General features: G+C 38.1%; 1 protein-coding gene across 1 annotated transcript in view; it reads right to left on the reverse strand.

Moving 5' to 3' along the window:
• CDK19 (cyclin dependent kinase 19) overlaps window positions 1–14,325 on the reverse strand; it is a 126,426-nt gene that overhangs the window by 26,946 nt on the left and 85,155 nt on the right. Inside the window, exons 5-6 of the mRNA XM_065632254.1 lie at window positions 7,712–7,769; window positions 6,152–6,283 (exon numbers count right to left, since the gene is read on the reverse strand). Of these exons, the coding sequence (XP_065488326.1) occupies window positions 6,152–6,283; window positions 7,712–7,769 (190 nt within the window). The remainder of the gene's footprint in view (window positions 1–6,151; window positions 6,284–7,711; window positions 7,770–14,325) is intronic.

Below are 14,325 nucleotides of genomic sequence, written 5' to 3' on the forward strand. Positions count from 1 at the left end.
AATGCAGTTGTCACATGGCCATTTCTGACGACTTATGATCCAGACAAGTGAGAAAAGATAACCACGCAATACAGATTTCTCAGGTTCCCAGACCTCCTTTTTCACAATAAATTCCTATCCTTTTTTGGAGCAGGACAGTGTTTTATCCTTGCTTGAGGAGTCGCTGGATGATCATTCTAAAGAATTCTTGCCAACAAACCCCAAACCATCTAAAATACTATAAGCCGTCTGATGCAATTTATCAAATATACTATTTAATAAAGGCAAGTGCTGAAGAGAGGTAAGATAACATGTTCTTGTTTGATAGCACTGCTAACTATACAAGCTGCAACTTGATAAAAACCAAGTCGTAATTAGGCTATTTCCTTGATGTTATGCTACAAGATGTCCCAGAATGAATCACAGTAGACTGCCACATGCTTACTTAAAAACCTGTGGTGAAAAAGAGTTCTTACTACTTTACTTACTAAAACATTCTATTTTGATGTCCTGAGAGTGAAAAAAAAAAACTGATTAAGGTCTCCTTTCAAGCTGGAAGCCAGCTTACCTTTCCCTTCATTTTGCCACAATAATTTCCTTTACTTTCCTTAAAATTATAGTGCAGAAGCCTTTGCCCATCAATGAAAGCAGCATTGTACCTTGTCACTTTCTTCGACCTTGTTTCCTTAGTATTGTGAGTATAAAGTCATTTTCTGTTGTGCTGAAGACTTTCTAAAAGTTCAGTAATTTTATTAACATTTCCACAATCACAAACATTTTACATTTTCGCCCATTACTTGGTTTCACCTGAAGCTTGTTCAAGTTACTTTCATTTGCACGTTTTACTTCTTTGCTAGAGTATCTGATGAACACAGAGGAAAAGATTCTGCTTTTAAATTATGGTGCTGGAAATGCAGACCAGCTTCCACAAGCTACCATGAATACAGTTCAGATTTATATTGTGGTAACACACAGTGACCTTTGGCTTCTATGACACCATTTTCCCAATTTGTATTCATCTGGTAAGTTAGTTGCCTGTAACTATGGTAGCAGGGAGGAAGCTTTATTAACAAATAAGAAACTTGATTAACAAATAGGGTTTAGATTATAAACATACACGGTTCAGGAAACTAAATATTATTCCCCATGAAATCTTAACATGGGCTTTTTATGATCCTTTTAACATGCAGAAAGTAAAAGCTATTTCTGTTTTTCAGCAACAGTATTTTCTGGATTCCTGTTGATGTTATACACATGATGAACAACTACTTGTTTGGCAAGAAAATAAATGAAAAGTAGAATATTACACTAGTATGAAGGTACGAATTAAATAAATGGAAAAATGTCACTGAAAAACTACCTCTAAAATAATGCAATATGTTGTTTTGTATAACACATATAATTATTTCTAAATAGACTGTATTTAGTTCAATTTTCCCCCAAAGTTAAACACACAAGATGTAACTAAGATCAGATCCAGAAAACACAGACAAAAATCCCGAATGAGACAAGAGTCAAATTCTAATGTCATTCTTTGATCATGTATGAGAATTATTTACACGCAAGCAAGCATACCTCGAGGATTTTCTTCTACAAGAACAAAAACAAACTGGACACTATAGCGGACAGTGTCCAGGATATTATGAATACACTGCTAATAATTATATGTGAAGCTAAGATAACAAAGGGAGTATTAGATACAGTATATAGAAGATATGTTTAAAATAAAATCAAGACTAACCCATTAAAAACCTAAGCAAACATCCAAATTATGTAGCAACTGTTGGACAATGTTCAGCATGTTGCAGTAGAGAACTGACGACAATGCATTCCTTGTAAATTCAAACAAAAATAGTTCTCACAATGACAAAATTGGAAGAGAATAAAGCTGGCATGACGTTGCTTTTAGCCTTTTATTGATATTTACTAATTATACAAAATTATATATTATATAAAAGACAAAAGAAAATAGCTATGGAAAATAAGCAGCTATACAAAATAGCCTGTTATGTCCTTTTTCATAAATTGCTCTATCTAATCACCTTTCTTCTCAATTATTTTCAAGTGAAGAGTAGTTAAATGAGAATCTTTTATAATTTATGAGTTATTACTAAAAGCAATACATAGGGCTCCTGAGAATAATGTAATATTAAGAGATGTTAAAATTATGTGTCTTGCACAGAGATTTAACAGAGAGCTTTAAGCCTTAACATCCTTTGCAAAAAACATTAGCATTCGCATTAAACTCTCTCTATCACACTTAGCTCATAAAAATTGTCTTCTTTTAAGTGCACATAATGCTAGAAGCAAAACACGAGTCTGGACTCATAAACTGCATGAACATCACCGCTGTCATTTTGTTACCCACTTCTTCCTTTTGCCTTAAAGCTGCACACAGATCACCTCCATATACCTTTATTCTTTTCTCTTCAGTCACATACTCCTCCAGTCTTTCAGCCAGCCTACAAATCCCACCTTGCAACTTTCCTTGTTTGCATTTCTATACTTTTTACTTTCCTGCCCAAACTGTTTTGGGTGTCCTCAGCACCCACACTGCACACCAGGTACTACATGGCCAATTCGCCACCCCTCCTGGGGATTCACTGGGGTGTGTCTGATACAAAGAAATAAAAGCCCCAGAAATAATAAACTACTAGAAAAAACAGGTCTCTCTGAAGTAGCATCATCCCTTAAAATTTCATAGGGACTCTTCGTCTGTGTTTTAGTGTGGAGTACAAATCCCTCAGGGCAAGAACCAAGTAATTTATTACTTAATTAAAAAAAAAACACCAACAGCATTATACTAGTTCATTCTTCAAAAAGATATCCCAAGATAACGGTACGTATCACGCACCCTAATCTGGTATCTATCAAACACAGGTAACTGTCAGTTAAGGTAACTTCCCAGTGCAGGTCAGTCAGTAATCTGCTCCACTCACACTGGCGTCTCACAAAAATCAACAGTCGGGGCAGTTTAAGCACCTAATTTGGCATCTCATTAATTTACAAGCATTTAAGGCAACCCTGTTGGCATCTTCTTTGAACACTTCAACTGCTTTCACCCACTACAGGCTGCAGCAAACAGACTTTGGAAGTTAGCAGCCCAGTTTGCATGGTGGCAGATGCAAAGCAAGCCCTAAGAGTCTGCTGCAGACAACATGGGATTGTGCCACAACCCCAGGGGGACACTACAAGCTCCATCCCCAGCACCCCCTGGAGAAGATACCCTGCGAAGTGAGAAGCCTCAACTGAGCCAGAGCTCCAGAGGGAGGGTGCTGCCACCCCAGGACTCAAGCAGCAGGGTGACATTGGCCTCACAGCGGGCACAGTACGCTCTGGTTGGAACACTCGGTCACCAGCAAAAGGAGCTGTGGGAGGAGGTGAACAGACTCCATAGCATCATAGTGAATAAACAGGGTCACCTCAGGGACCTTAGAAAAGTTTCTGGAGGATGCTGGGGTAAATTTTTTCATAGAGATACTACATGTGTCTTCTCTCAGATCTGCTATGCAGGAAGAAGGAAGAACTGGTTGGGGATACAATCATCAATGGCAGTCTCGGCTGTAACAACCATGAAACAGTGGAGTAGTGAAGGCAAGTAGCAGAACGCAGGCCCTGGGCTTCAGAAAAAAACAGCTGGATCATCAGGGTTTGAGGATGGTGGTTAATGGTTAACACACTAACCTGGAGGCTGATTACAAGTGAAGTACCACAGAGGCCTATGAGACCTACCCAACTTAGCATCTTTACCAATGCCAAGGAGGAAGACCTGGAACATCCCACCATCAAGTTGTGGATGAGGGAAAACTGGGGAAATGGTTGATACGCTTGAGTACAGAGCTGCCATTCAGAGTGAACTAGACAGCCAGAAGGAGGAATGGGCCACAGGAAACTCATGAAATTCAATGAGGACAAACATAAAGTCCAGCATCTGTGATGGACTAACTCCCTGCAATGTTTCGGGGGGGACTGATTGGCTGGATAACATCTCTGCAGAAAAAGATGTGGGGGTTCCAGTGGGCATCAGGCAAAACATGAGCCAGCAGCATACCCTGGTAATGATAAAGACTAACAGCACCAATAGGATGTATTGGCTGTATCAATAGGAGCACAGCCAGCAGATTGAGAGAAGTGATTACTCCCCTTTACTCAGCCCTTGTTGGACCATATTTGAGACACTCTGCGGACCTGAATACAAGACAGACTTTGATAACCTGGAGCAAGTTTAGTGGAGAGCCACCAGGGTGGACAGAGGCTGGAGAACCTGCTCTGGGAGAGGAGGCTGAGGGACACGGGCTTGTTCAGATTAAAGAGAAACCTATGAGCAGCCTCCCTGGTACTTACAGAGGTGACAGAGGAGATGAAGCCAGGCTCTTTATACTGGTATATGGCAGGAGAGTGAGAAATTACAGACATAAACAAGAAGTTCTGACTAAGTATAAGGAAAAAATATTCACCATGCAGATGATTTAGCACTGGAAGAGGTCATTCGGAGAGGGTGTGGAATCCTTGTTCTAAACGGCTTTGAAGACCTGGCTGGACAGATCCCTCAGCAGCCCCATCTGAATTCAGAGCGGATCCTGCTTTGAACAGGAGGATGGACAAGACACCTCCTAAGGTTCCTTTCAACCTGACTGAATCTACCTGCAATTACTATTTCACTTGGCCCAGGAGTTTGCTTTTGAAATGGATCAGACTGTCCACACCTATGACACTTCAGCTTGCGCTGCAGAGTTCTCTCAGAGTACACAACATAAATTCCTTTGGGATGAAATGAAACCAAAAGCTGTGCATCAGCCACTAATGAGCAGTAGTCCACAGGACCAGGCCAGAGAAAGCCCAAAGTACTCTCCGTTCTCCAAAACACATATAATGTGGATGCTAGGTACTCAGTACCATTTTGCTTTACAGATGCACTGCTACAGTGTCACACCACTTGCTAATGTAGACATGGCCATCCGAAGGGTTACGTTTTTCCATTTCAGCAGGTGAAACGGAATTCCAGCATATAAGTCGCAACTTTTTGACTTTTTGATGCTGACAAACTTTGTCCAAGGATAAAAACACATGTTACTTGCCTTCAAGACTGAAGATACATATCCTCACTAAAGTTATGCAGAAGCCTTTTTGCCCTTCTTAATAGTTCCCACACATTCGAGGCAAGATCAACAAACAAAGCTGCATTTTGTCCAACTCGGGTCCTCCTGCATTAGAAGATTCCAAATGGGACAGGAGAGTAATAAAGAAATCTGAAGTGCCAAGTCTGCATCGAAGAAGTCAGGTGACAGTCCATTCATTTTTTAAACCTTTTACTGTATATGATAGTTTGATAAACAGGAGTCATATGAAAAAGCCGGTCTCTGAGACTTAATTAAAAGTGTTGGTCAAGCCAATTGAACATTCAGCTGAGATGCTAGTAAAAAAGTGTTTCACAACTCTCTGAACAAAGGCCCATGTAGCATCTCCGAAAACTTCTGTGACAGAAAAACGCCTGCAACTGCCAAGAAAGCCCCTCCTGTAGACACAGGAATGATTTAACCCCATTAACAGAGGGACACAGTTTCCTTTGCAGTTCTCTTCAATGTATAACCTACTCATGTAGACAGGACACCTCCTGTGCATCGCAGTGTTTTGATTCTGACTGTGCTTATGGAACTCACTAAGGAGTTAGGAAGACAAGGGCCTGGCCACTGGCATTTCCGAACATGGAGCTTCACAAGTTATCAGGAGTGATCGATTTGCAGATTGCGCACAGCACAGGAGGCCTCCCTTCTCCTGATCAAGCCACACACTTCATAGAAGCATCTGGACATGAAGCACCGCAGAAGAATGCCACTTTAGCAGCCATAGCTCTTTCCCTTCTGAAGGTTTACAAGATTTCCGAGCCCTTATCAGAAAACCATATAAACCAATGCAAAGAATATTTTTATTTTAAAACCAAAACAAACAACATATGTAAAATGTCTAACATTAACCTTAACTCATATTGAAAAATAAAAGTACAGTTCTCAGAAACTTTCAATCTGGATTAAACTTTTACGGATTGGATCATACTCCATCTGTGGCTACTTCAGGAAAAAAAACTAGCTGGTCAGATGATCATCATATCTACTATAAGGTTACTCTCCTTTACAAAACTTGAAGGTAAACCTCTTTATTACACACAACTTACCAATGGCCTTTGTGTAATGTCTGGCTCCAAGTAACAGCTCTGGAGCTCTGTACCAGAATGTCACCACAACTGGATCCAAGTCTGCCAATGGCTTCAAAGGTGAGTTGAATAATCTTGCAAAACCCATATCAGCTGGGGGAGGGGAAAACAAACAAAAAATTCAAAATTGTAATACAAATACATGAGAATTTAACAGTATTACAAAAATCTCCAATGACAACAGAAGTTCAAAAACATTAAAACTTACAAATCAAAGTTTTCAAGAAAGCAACAACTTACTCATAACAATACTGGGCCAAAATTTATCTAAGGCTAAATTCCATTTACTTCATTTATAAGACTACGAAGGATGATGTTTGACTTTTAAGTGTTTTCATCATGGTATTGTAAAACTTCACATAATACAGATGCATGTTTATTTAAATAGAACTGTAACAGAAACCTGGTTAAGTAGAGTCCATAGTAGTAGGTCTCTGAAGTACATTTTCTCTTTTATTTTTATATGTATTTATAAAAATGTGAGCCCTTGCAACTGCTATATGTTTACTCAAAATGACTGCAGTGTAGATTGGTTTGCACTATTTTTCAAGGTATGACTCCTCCTTGATTTGGAGGAATGAACTCCAGAATCAGGAAGAAGTTTTAAACTGAGAATTAATGAAATCAGTGAGTGTACGCTATTACAGAGATGTATTTTAAATGTAAGCATTCATTTCATATATAACTCAAAAATTCTCTCTAGGAAAAACTCTGTAAGTAACATTAAGAAATGCCAGACAGGAAGGTACAAAATTTGGATATATATTCAAAACTACATACCTTAACCCAAGTCTGAAGCTTATCTTTTACATGACTTCACCTAAACCTCTCTGGTTCTAAAGTTATGAAATGCGCAGTATCATTTTCTTGCAGTTACCCATACTAATACAAGCATATGAATTAAAAAAATGATTAGTGGAACATTCTCAAATGCAACAAAAGCTGATGAAAAGAAAAGATGTTCCAAGATACTACTTCCTTCTTGATGATCGCCACATGCTTTATTATAAAAAAAGTTTATAAACACATGACTAACACTCATGATCTGCGCAGGTATTTTGGATAAAGACCACCACAGTTATCATGTGTTTCCCACCTTGATGCCAAAAAGCCTTTTGCATAACAAACCTTTGGACCCCTATAAACATGTGCATTTATGTTATTTATATAAAAATAGTTAAGAACAAATACAATTTATAAGTAACAATGTTATACTAACTAATCATAGTAGAAGTCAGAAGAACCTCGGCTACAGCCACAGTTCTATGTGCTTATTACTTTCTCGTTTCCTGCAGATGCTTTTATCTCACCAAATGTCCTTGGCAAGATTTATAAATGTCTAATAATATGCTTTGAATCTCTTCAACTTGTAAACTCAGCGAATGAGATTTAAAAATTGAACTAGATGTTGTACATTCATACACTTATAGAATAATGAAGATTTGTTTCTATCTTACGCTGAAGATGCAGCTTTTTAAGTAATTCCTTAGCTGTGAAATGAAATTTTCTCAAAATGTTTACCTATTTTGACTCTTCCTCTTTCAGGACCCTCACCCATTACCAGAATGTTTGCTGGTTTCTGGAAAAACAAAAAGCAGAATATTTAGCCGACCAGCCCTTGATGATTATCTGAATGAATAATAAAAATACGTACATTTATTTTATAATTGAAACATCTCTATAGATACCCTTAGAAATCTAAAATTACCATACCTTTATGTTTTGCTGACAGTTAGTTTTTATCCCTAGTTCCCAATATCACAATTAGAAAAATAGTACTTTGACATTTCACAGTAAGAAATGCAATTTTAAATCAAATTTGCATTTTCTTTTTTACCAGAATGATCATGTTCATTAGCGAGATTTTCTTCTACAGAAACTTTTTACACCAGGCTAGCATTTATGGCACACATAATAACCTGGCAAGAACTACTTTTGCTAACTTATTGCATATGATGCCAAATCTTGGTATGCAAATGCATAGATGAGAGTTGCTTTTGTTACCATCATATATAACTACATTTTTTCGGAGCTATGCTTGTTTTTAGTGTATGAATGAAAAAAATCACATTGGCAACAGCAATTTTTTCCACAAAGCACATTGATTTCCTGCTGAGATTTCACTTAAAACAGGCCTATACTCAGACAGCTACATCCATAAGCTTTTGACAGTGTAGACAAGTAGAACAAAACCTTTATAGGCATTTTATACAATCTGCAGTTGTTTGCAACCAGCTGCTTGTGAACACCATATAAAATTTGCACATGACATCACAGCAATTGTTTTGCAATTAGGATCTAGGTTCCCTCAGACATCAATAGTCATTCCTTGGGAGCTTTTCCCCCCATTGTGTTAACAGCTGTAAAAAAGTAAACAAGATTGAAAACATTAAGTGATTTGAATGAAGAGATGCATAACAAAGTTCCAAAGCAAAATTTTTGGAAGGTTCATCCAAACATTCATTATGTTTAAAATCCCTAATGCCTGAAGAGGTCTGCTCGAGCAGGAATTGTTCAAGAATCTGAAAGAGATGTCCAGAAAGCCAACATCACAACCTCGCTTAATTTCTCAGTTCTTCACACTTGCCACTGTTTACCTTAAAATAAGACACTTTAAACTAAGGTTACTAAATTTGGCTCAAAATTGCAAATCCTTAGCTTTTTTGGGGGAAAACAAACACACACCACCAAAAAACCCCACCACCACAAACACCAAACAGCACTACTTCACCTATTCTTTGTCCTGCTCCCCAGGCAGCTGTTCTCCCTTCCCACGTCCCCCCCCAGCCCCAGCCATTGCCTCCTCCCTGGCTCCAGCCACAGCCTCTTTCCAACCCTGCTCCAGGTGCTCTTGCCTCTTTTATTCATCCTTTTTTAATCTCATCACCATCCCTGACTTCCTATTCCCCAACGTATTTTTGGAACCCTTCAAAGAGAGAATATGCATTCCATTCTTGGAGAACCTAATAGCTGTTTTAATTGATCTTGAGTAAACACTCACCAGCAAAACTAGGACAGATAAAGATCATGCTTGCTCTTAGCTAATATTTAATGATTATGAAATCAACACTCCAAAGCAACTGGTCAAACTCTGGTTTCAAATTTATGCATTACTTGAACTGAATATTCTGAAAAAAGAGAACAATCCCATTCTGCCTATTCAGAAACAAGGCAACAAAGGAAGCATGCAAGTTCACACTACATTTCACCCATTAGAAATCACATAGCTAAAATTGTCCCAACCGAGACAGCAAAATTCCAGTTTTCTTGTCAGAATTCTTGCCTGAACTCCTGCCTAACAACTTTGATTGAGAGTTGAGTATGAATCAAAACCACTTCAATAGACCTTCACATCCAGGATTAGATTTTAGGCACTGCATTTATTTGTTAAGTGAATGGAGCTGATAAAATGTAATTATTGCACTGACTTCTAGGTGTTTCCTTTTTTTCTAGAGGAATTGTGTTGTAAGAAATAAAGTGTGTAACGTGAGAAGATGTACTAAGATAAAATTTGAAATCTAAGCAGATAAAACGTGATTCTCAAAACAAAACATCTTATAAAGATTCATATTTTATATGTATATTATAAGATTCTTCATGCAACAATTTCTTCATGGAAGAAAAGTACTATATTATTTGCTGACATTAGCCACACCATGCATGGAATAGTTCAGGTCATAAAAGACCTCTGGAGATCAAGTCCAACCCCCCTTGCTCAAACCAGGGTCAACTACAGCAGGTTGCTCAGGCCTGAGTGCAGTTGGGTTTTAAATATTTCCAGGGATGGAGACTCCACAGCTTCTCTGTGAAATTCCAGTGTTTGACCCCCCTCATAGGAAAAAAAGGTTTTTGTACATTTAATTTATGCCCATTGTCTCTTGTCTTGTCACTGGATAGCACTGAGAACTCTGGCCCAGCTGCCTTTATTCCCACTTACCAGGTATTGGTAAGATGCCCCCTCCCCGAGCCTCCTCTTCTTGAGGCTGAACAGTTGCAGCTCCCTCAGCCTCAGAAAGACACCTCAAACCCCTAAGCAATGTAGTGACCCTATACATAGAGGGGATACCCTAGGTTGAAAGCTATGGAAGCGAGGAACTTGTCCGTTTCTGTATTTTTAAGCCAGAGTGTTTTGAAGAGATGTTGTTCCATACAAAACTTAAATCTGTACTAATATTTAATCCACTGAGGATCAGAACCCTGCATAGGCAACCAGCAAAGAAACACACTGATTTATAAACTTACTAGATTACACATCCATTAGCTCTTGTGAATCTCTGTATCTGACAGAGTCATGGCAGGAAGAGAGAGTGAAAACAAAGAAAGAATAAAGTGTGAAACAACTGAAAGCTTAGTCTTATTTTGAAAGAGCAAGTGCTTTTCCTGAGGCACCACCACTAATGTGGAGACAGGTATTTTGTGGATGGCAACCTGACGCCTGCAGGATCCCCACCAACCTGCAGGCCGCTGCCTCAGTGACAGCTTGATGGTGGCAGCTTCCCAAGAGGTGGGAAGTCTTCATTCAAACCTGTTCCTTACATCAGAAGGAGAACACACCTGAACTTGCTTCTTACTTCCCACACAAGCAAATTACTGCTTGGTTACCAGCTAGTAAAAAGACAAGAACTTTCTGAGTTCCTCTTGCTAATCAGAGCTGTTCTGGTTAGGAAAGCATTTTCTACTGTACGTACGCTGAACCAGTCGAAGAGTAACACTAAACTGAGAGGATCCATCTTTCTGAGATGAGACAAATGATATCCAGCTCTGCTGCCCACACATTTTTATTTAATAAAAATGAAAAGCTTCAGAGGAGCTTAAAACATAGGTAATGTGTTTTGTGGTTGTGTTAGCAGGGGTGGTTCCTCAGGGCCTTGGCCACACGAGTGGCACCAAGGCAGAGTAGCAGAACTTCGGGTGTTCAAGTATGGAGGAAAGACTTCGGGTTATTTCAGAGGGATTAATTTGGCATCAGAGATCCTCAGGAAAGTAGGTAATGAACATTTCCAACATGAGGTAGGTCAGAGGACTGCTAAAGGGAATGCAAACAACAACTGCTTTCTGGAGAAGGGAGAACATGTTGGTCTAATCTCTGGATACATAGGATTTTAAGTATCAGAACATTTTACTCTGAGATAGTCACTTAATAGTCTACTCTAGAATTGCATTCTAGTATAGTATAGTTACTGGACAGCTGCAAAAATCAAATTAAAAAGTGGGAATCAGAGAAATTCAAAAGCCTTGTACTTCATGTATGTTCAGGCTAGATGCAAGTTATAAGCACTAGTCTAGTTCCTGAAACAAATCTTACTGCTGTCCACGTGATGAATAAAATGGAGTTTTAGGTGGAAGAAAACATGAAGGCCCAAGCGGCTAAGAGACCAAAACCTGACACACACTTAGAGTAAATCATGTCTCTTTTTCTGAGAGGACAGAATTTATTCAAGAAAGTTTGAGAAGCCCTGCTTAAAATCATTAACTAACTCCTTAGTAAAGGTGAGGTAACTCAACAAGCACTACATTTCTGAGCCAGTTACATCCCAATTAATAACCTCTCTATTTTCCTCAAACCTCCCCTTGCTGAGAACACAAAACACCAGCTGGGAAGCAAAGCGATGCTGCTGCATCTCCACCTATCCAGTTGCTATAGAAACAACAGATACAGTAAGAGTTAGGAGTCTCACATTTAAGATCAGCTACAAAAATGAACAGAGAAATCCCTGCTGAGAAATGCAGTTGAGGTTTGACTGTCTAAAGAATATTTGCAAAAAAGAAGAAGGTCAATAGCAACAAACAACTGAAGCAAAAATCTGAATTATCTGCAAAAGGAGATGCAGATGGCAATGACTGAATGGGTTCTTTCCAAGTATTAAGCATGGATAACGTTTTTACTTTTCTACATCAGTGGGAGAGTGGGAATAAAGCAATTAACAGATCATGGTGGGAGAGAAATGAAAATGTTTGGCTAACACGTATGTTTTCATAAATAATAGAAGTATCACGAATGGGACTCATATGGACATCCATGCTATCTTAATCGATATATTCCTATTTAAATATTTAGACAGTAGATTAGAATAAAGGCTGAAGGAAAAGAAACCATCTATGCTTTTGAAAGAGCATAACAGGTCAAAACAGGAACAACAGCCTAACAATAGATGGCAATACTTCAGTTTTAATGGTTATTGTTGTTATCTCCTCAAGTACAGCAGTGACACAATTCTTCAGAGATTTGGTGCAGAATTACATTCTTGTGAGAAAATGTCCATAGGGACATACCACTTTCCATACACCATTCTTTATTGTTTATATCCCAACAAATGTGTTTCCCTTTTGGAATGTATCACTGAACAAAGAATAATCTGAAATTAAGAGGTTTCCATTGTGAAATATATTGCAAGTCTTTTAGATAAAAGCTCTCCCCACAAGTAAAGAAACTGGCTTGTGATGAGATCTTTTCAAGTCTCCATTATTTAAAAAAGCAATTGTAAACAGCACAGTGTTGATACATAGACGTGCCTGCAATACACAAGCTGAAAACAAGAGTGGTGGTGATGTTGTCTTAGCTTTTGGCACACTGCTCTACCAATGACACGGGTCCTAAATGAGATGAGAGTGTTCCACTCTGCGGGCACCGAGCCTTTTTCTGCAAGATTAAGAGAGAGCTGCAGATTGTTCACAGAAATGTGGAAACAAAGCTTTTGCTCTTCTCATCCACAAGGAAATGTGGGCACTTCCCTGCCTTGGGTCAATGCTGTTCCAACGCAGACATTGTGTTCAGATCAATACATTGGCATACCGGCCCGAACGCTGTTGATAATCATCGACCTATTTAATGCTGGATTTTAAAAAGAAATGGTTCCAAAAAGATTTTATCATGCACTGCAAACCTCCAAATCATTATCACTTCCATACTCATTACTTCCATATTCTGAAGACCACAGAAAAATTTTTATCATCATTTCCTTCTCCTTTTTCAGAAAGCCATTTGGTCAACATTTTCCTGATACTGAAGCACCAGACAAAAGTATACCATATAGACTGAAATATCTTCGCTTCTGCTTCTTTTTACAAGCATTACATACTGTGAACTCATATTAGAGTCACTGCTCTGTTTACATAGCCTCACTTTCAGCTCGGTTTGTTTCAGCTGTTAGCCTTAACTTTACCAAAAGAACCCTATTTAATTTTATTTTTTGCTTAGATTTATAAATCCATACCATTTTCTTCCACTGTTTCTCTGCTCTGTTAAAATGATTGACCTTGCAAAGTGATATCATTAACAAATCTCACCAATAAATTTATAATTTGATTCAAATCAATAATGTTCCTACAGATATTATCAAAACCAAAACCAAAGCTGAATACTACAGCACATCTGAAAAGGCAGTAAAATCACGAGGAATGCAAAATGCTTTGAAATAGTACATAATTCAAATGAAATAAAAACTTGTTTAAATCTAGAAAGGAGGAAAAAAAAAGAAAAGAGGCAGACACATTAACTAAGTAAATGTATGGCAACACAGGAATCAGGGAGTACCACGAAAGGCTTTTATAGTTAAATTAAAAAACAAAAACCAAAACTACCAGAATCAGTCCACAAGATTTTGCAATAGAAAATGAAAATGCAAACAAATGTGGACATGTAAAATTTTACAGCTGTCACTAGATTATCTGTAAATTCAAAAAAGTACTTGATTAGCTATGATCAGAGGAACATCATCGACAACAAAACCACTTTAAAATGTATTAGTAGCACATAGGAAACTATATTTAATGCATATAAACATTAATATGATAATAACACATACATGGTAACAGTTACTTTTCTCTCCACTCTTCCTTCTTATAAAAATAATTTTTAAATGAAACACATATAGAACTGATAAAGACATCACAGTAGGTGCCACTGTTTGAGAGGAAAAAAATCTTTTGCATAATTCTGAGAGATGGAAATGGGATATTCCATCATAAACCGTGGTGTCAGATTATGTTAGGGACTTGCATTGACTGTTGAACTGATATGGTCAAAAAAAATCACTAATTCTAGACATCAGCAATTTTAATAGCAACCACAAGAGCAGAATGTACCTCAAGCTCTGGAACCAATGGTAAGTAGCTAGAAGTAGGAAAAAACTGTA

Source organism: Caloenas nicobarica, chromosome 3 (assembly GCF_036013445.1).
Source record: "Caloenas nicobarica isolate bCalNic1 chromosome 3, bCalNic1.hap1, whole genome shotgun sequence".
NCBI classification, from domain to species: domain Eukaryota; kingdom Metazoa; phylum Chordata; class Aves; order Columbiformes; family Columbidae; genus Caloenas; species Caloenas nicobarica.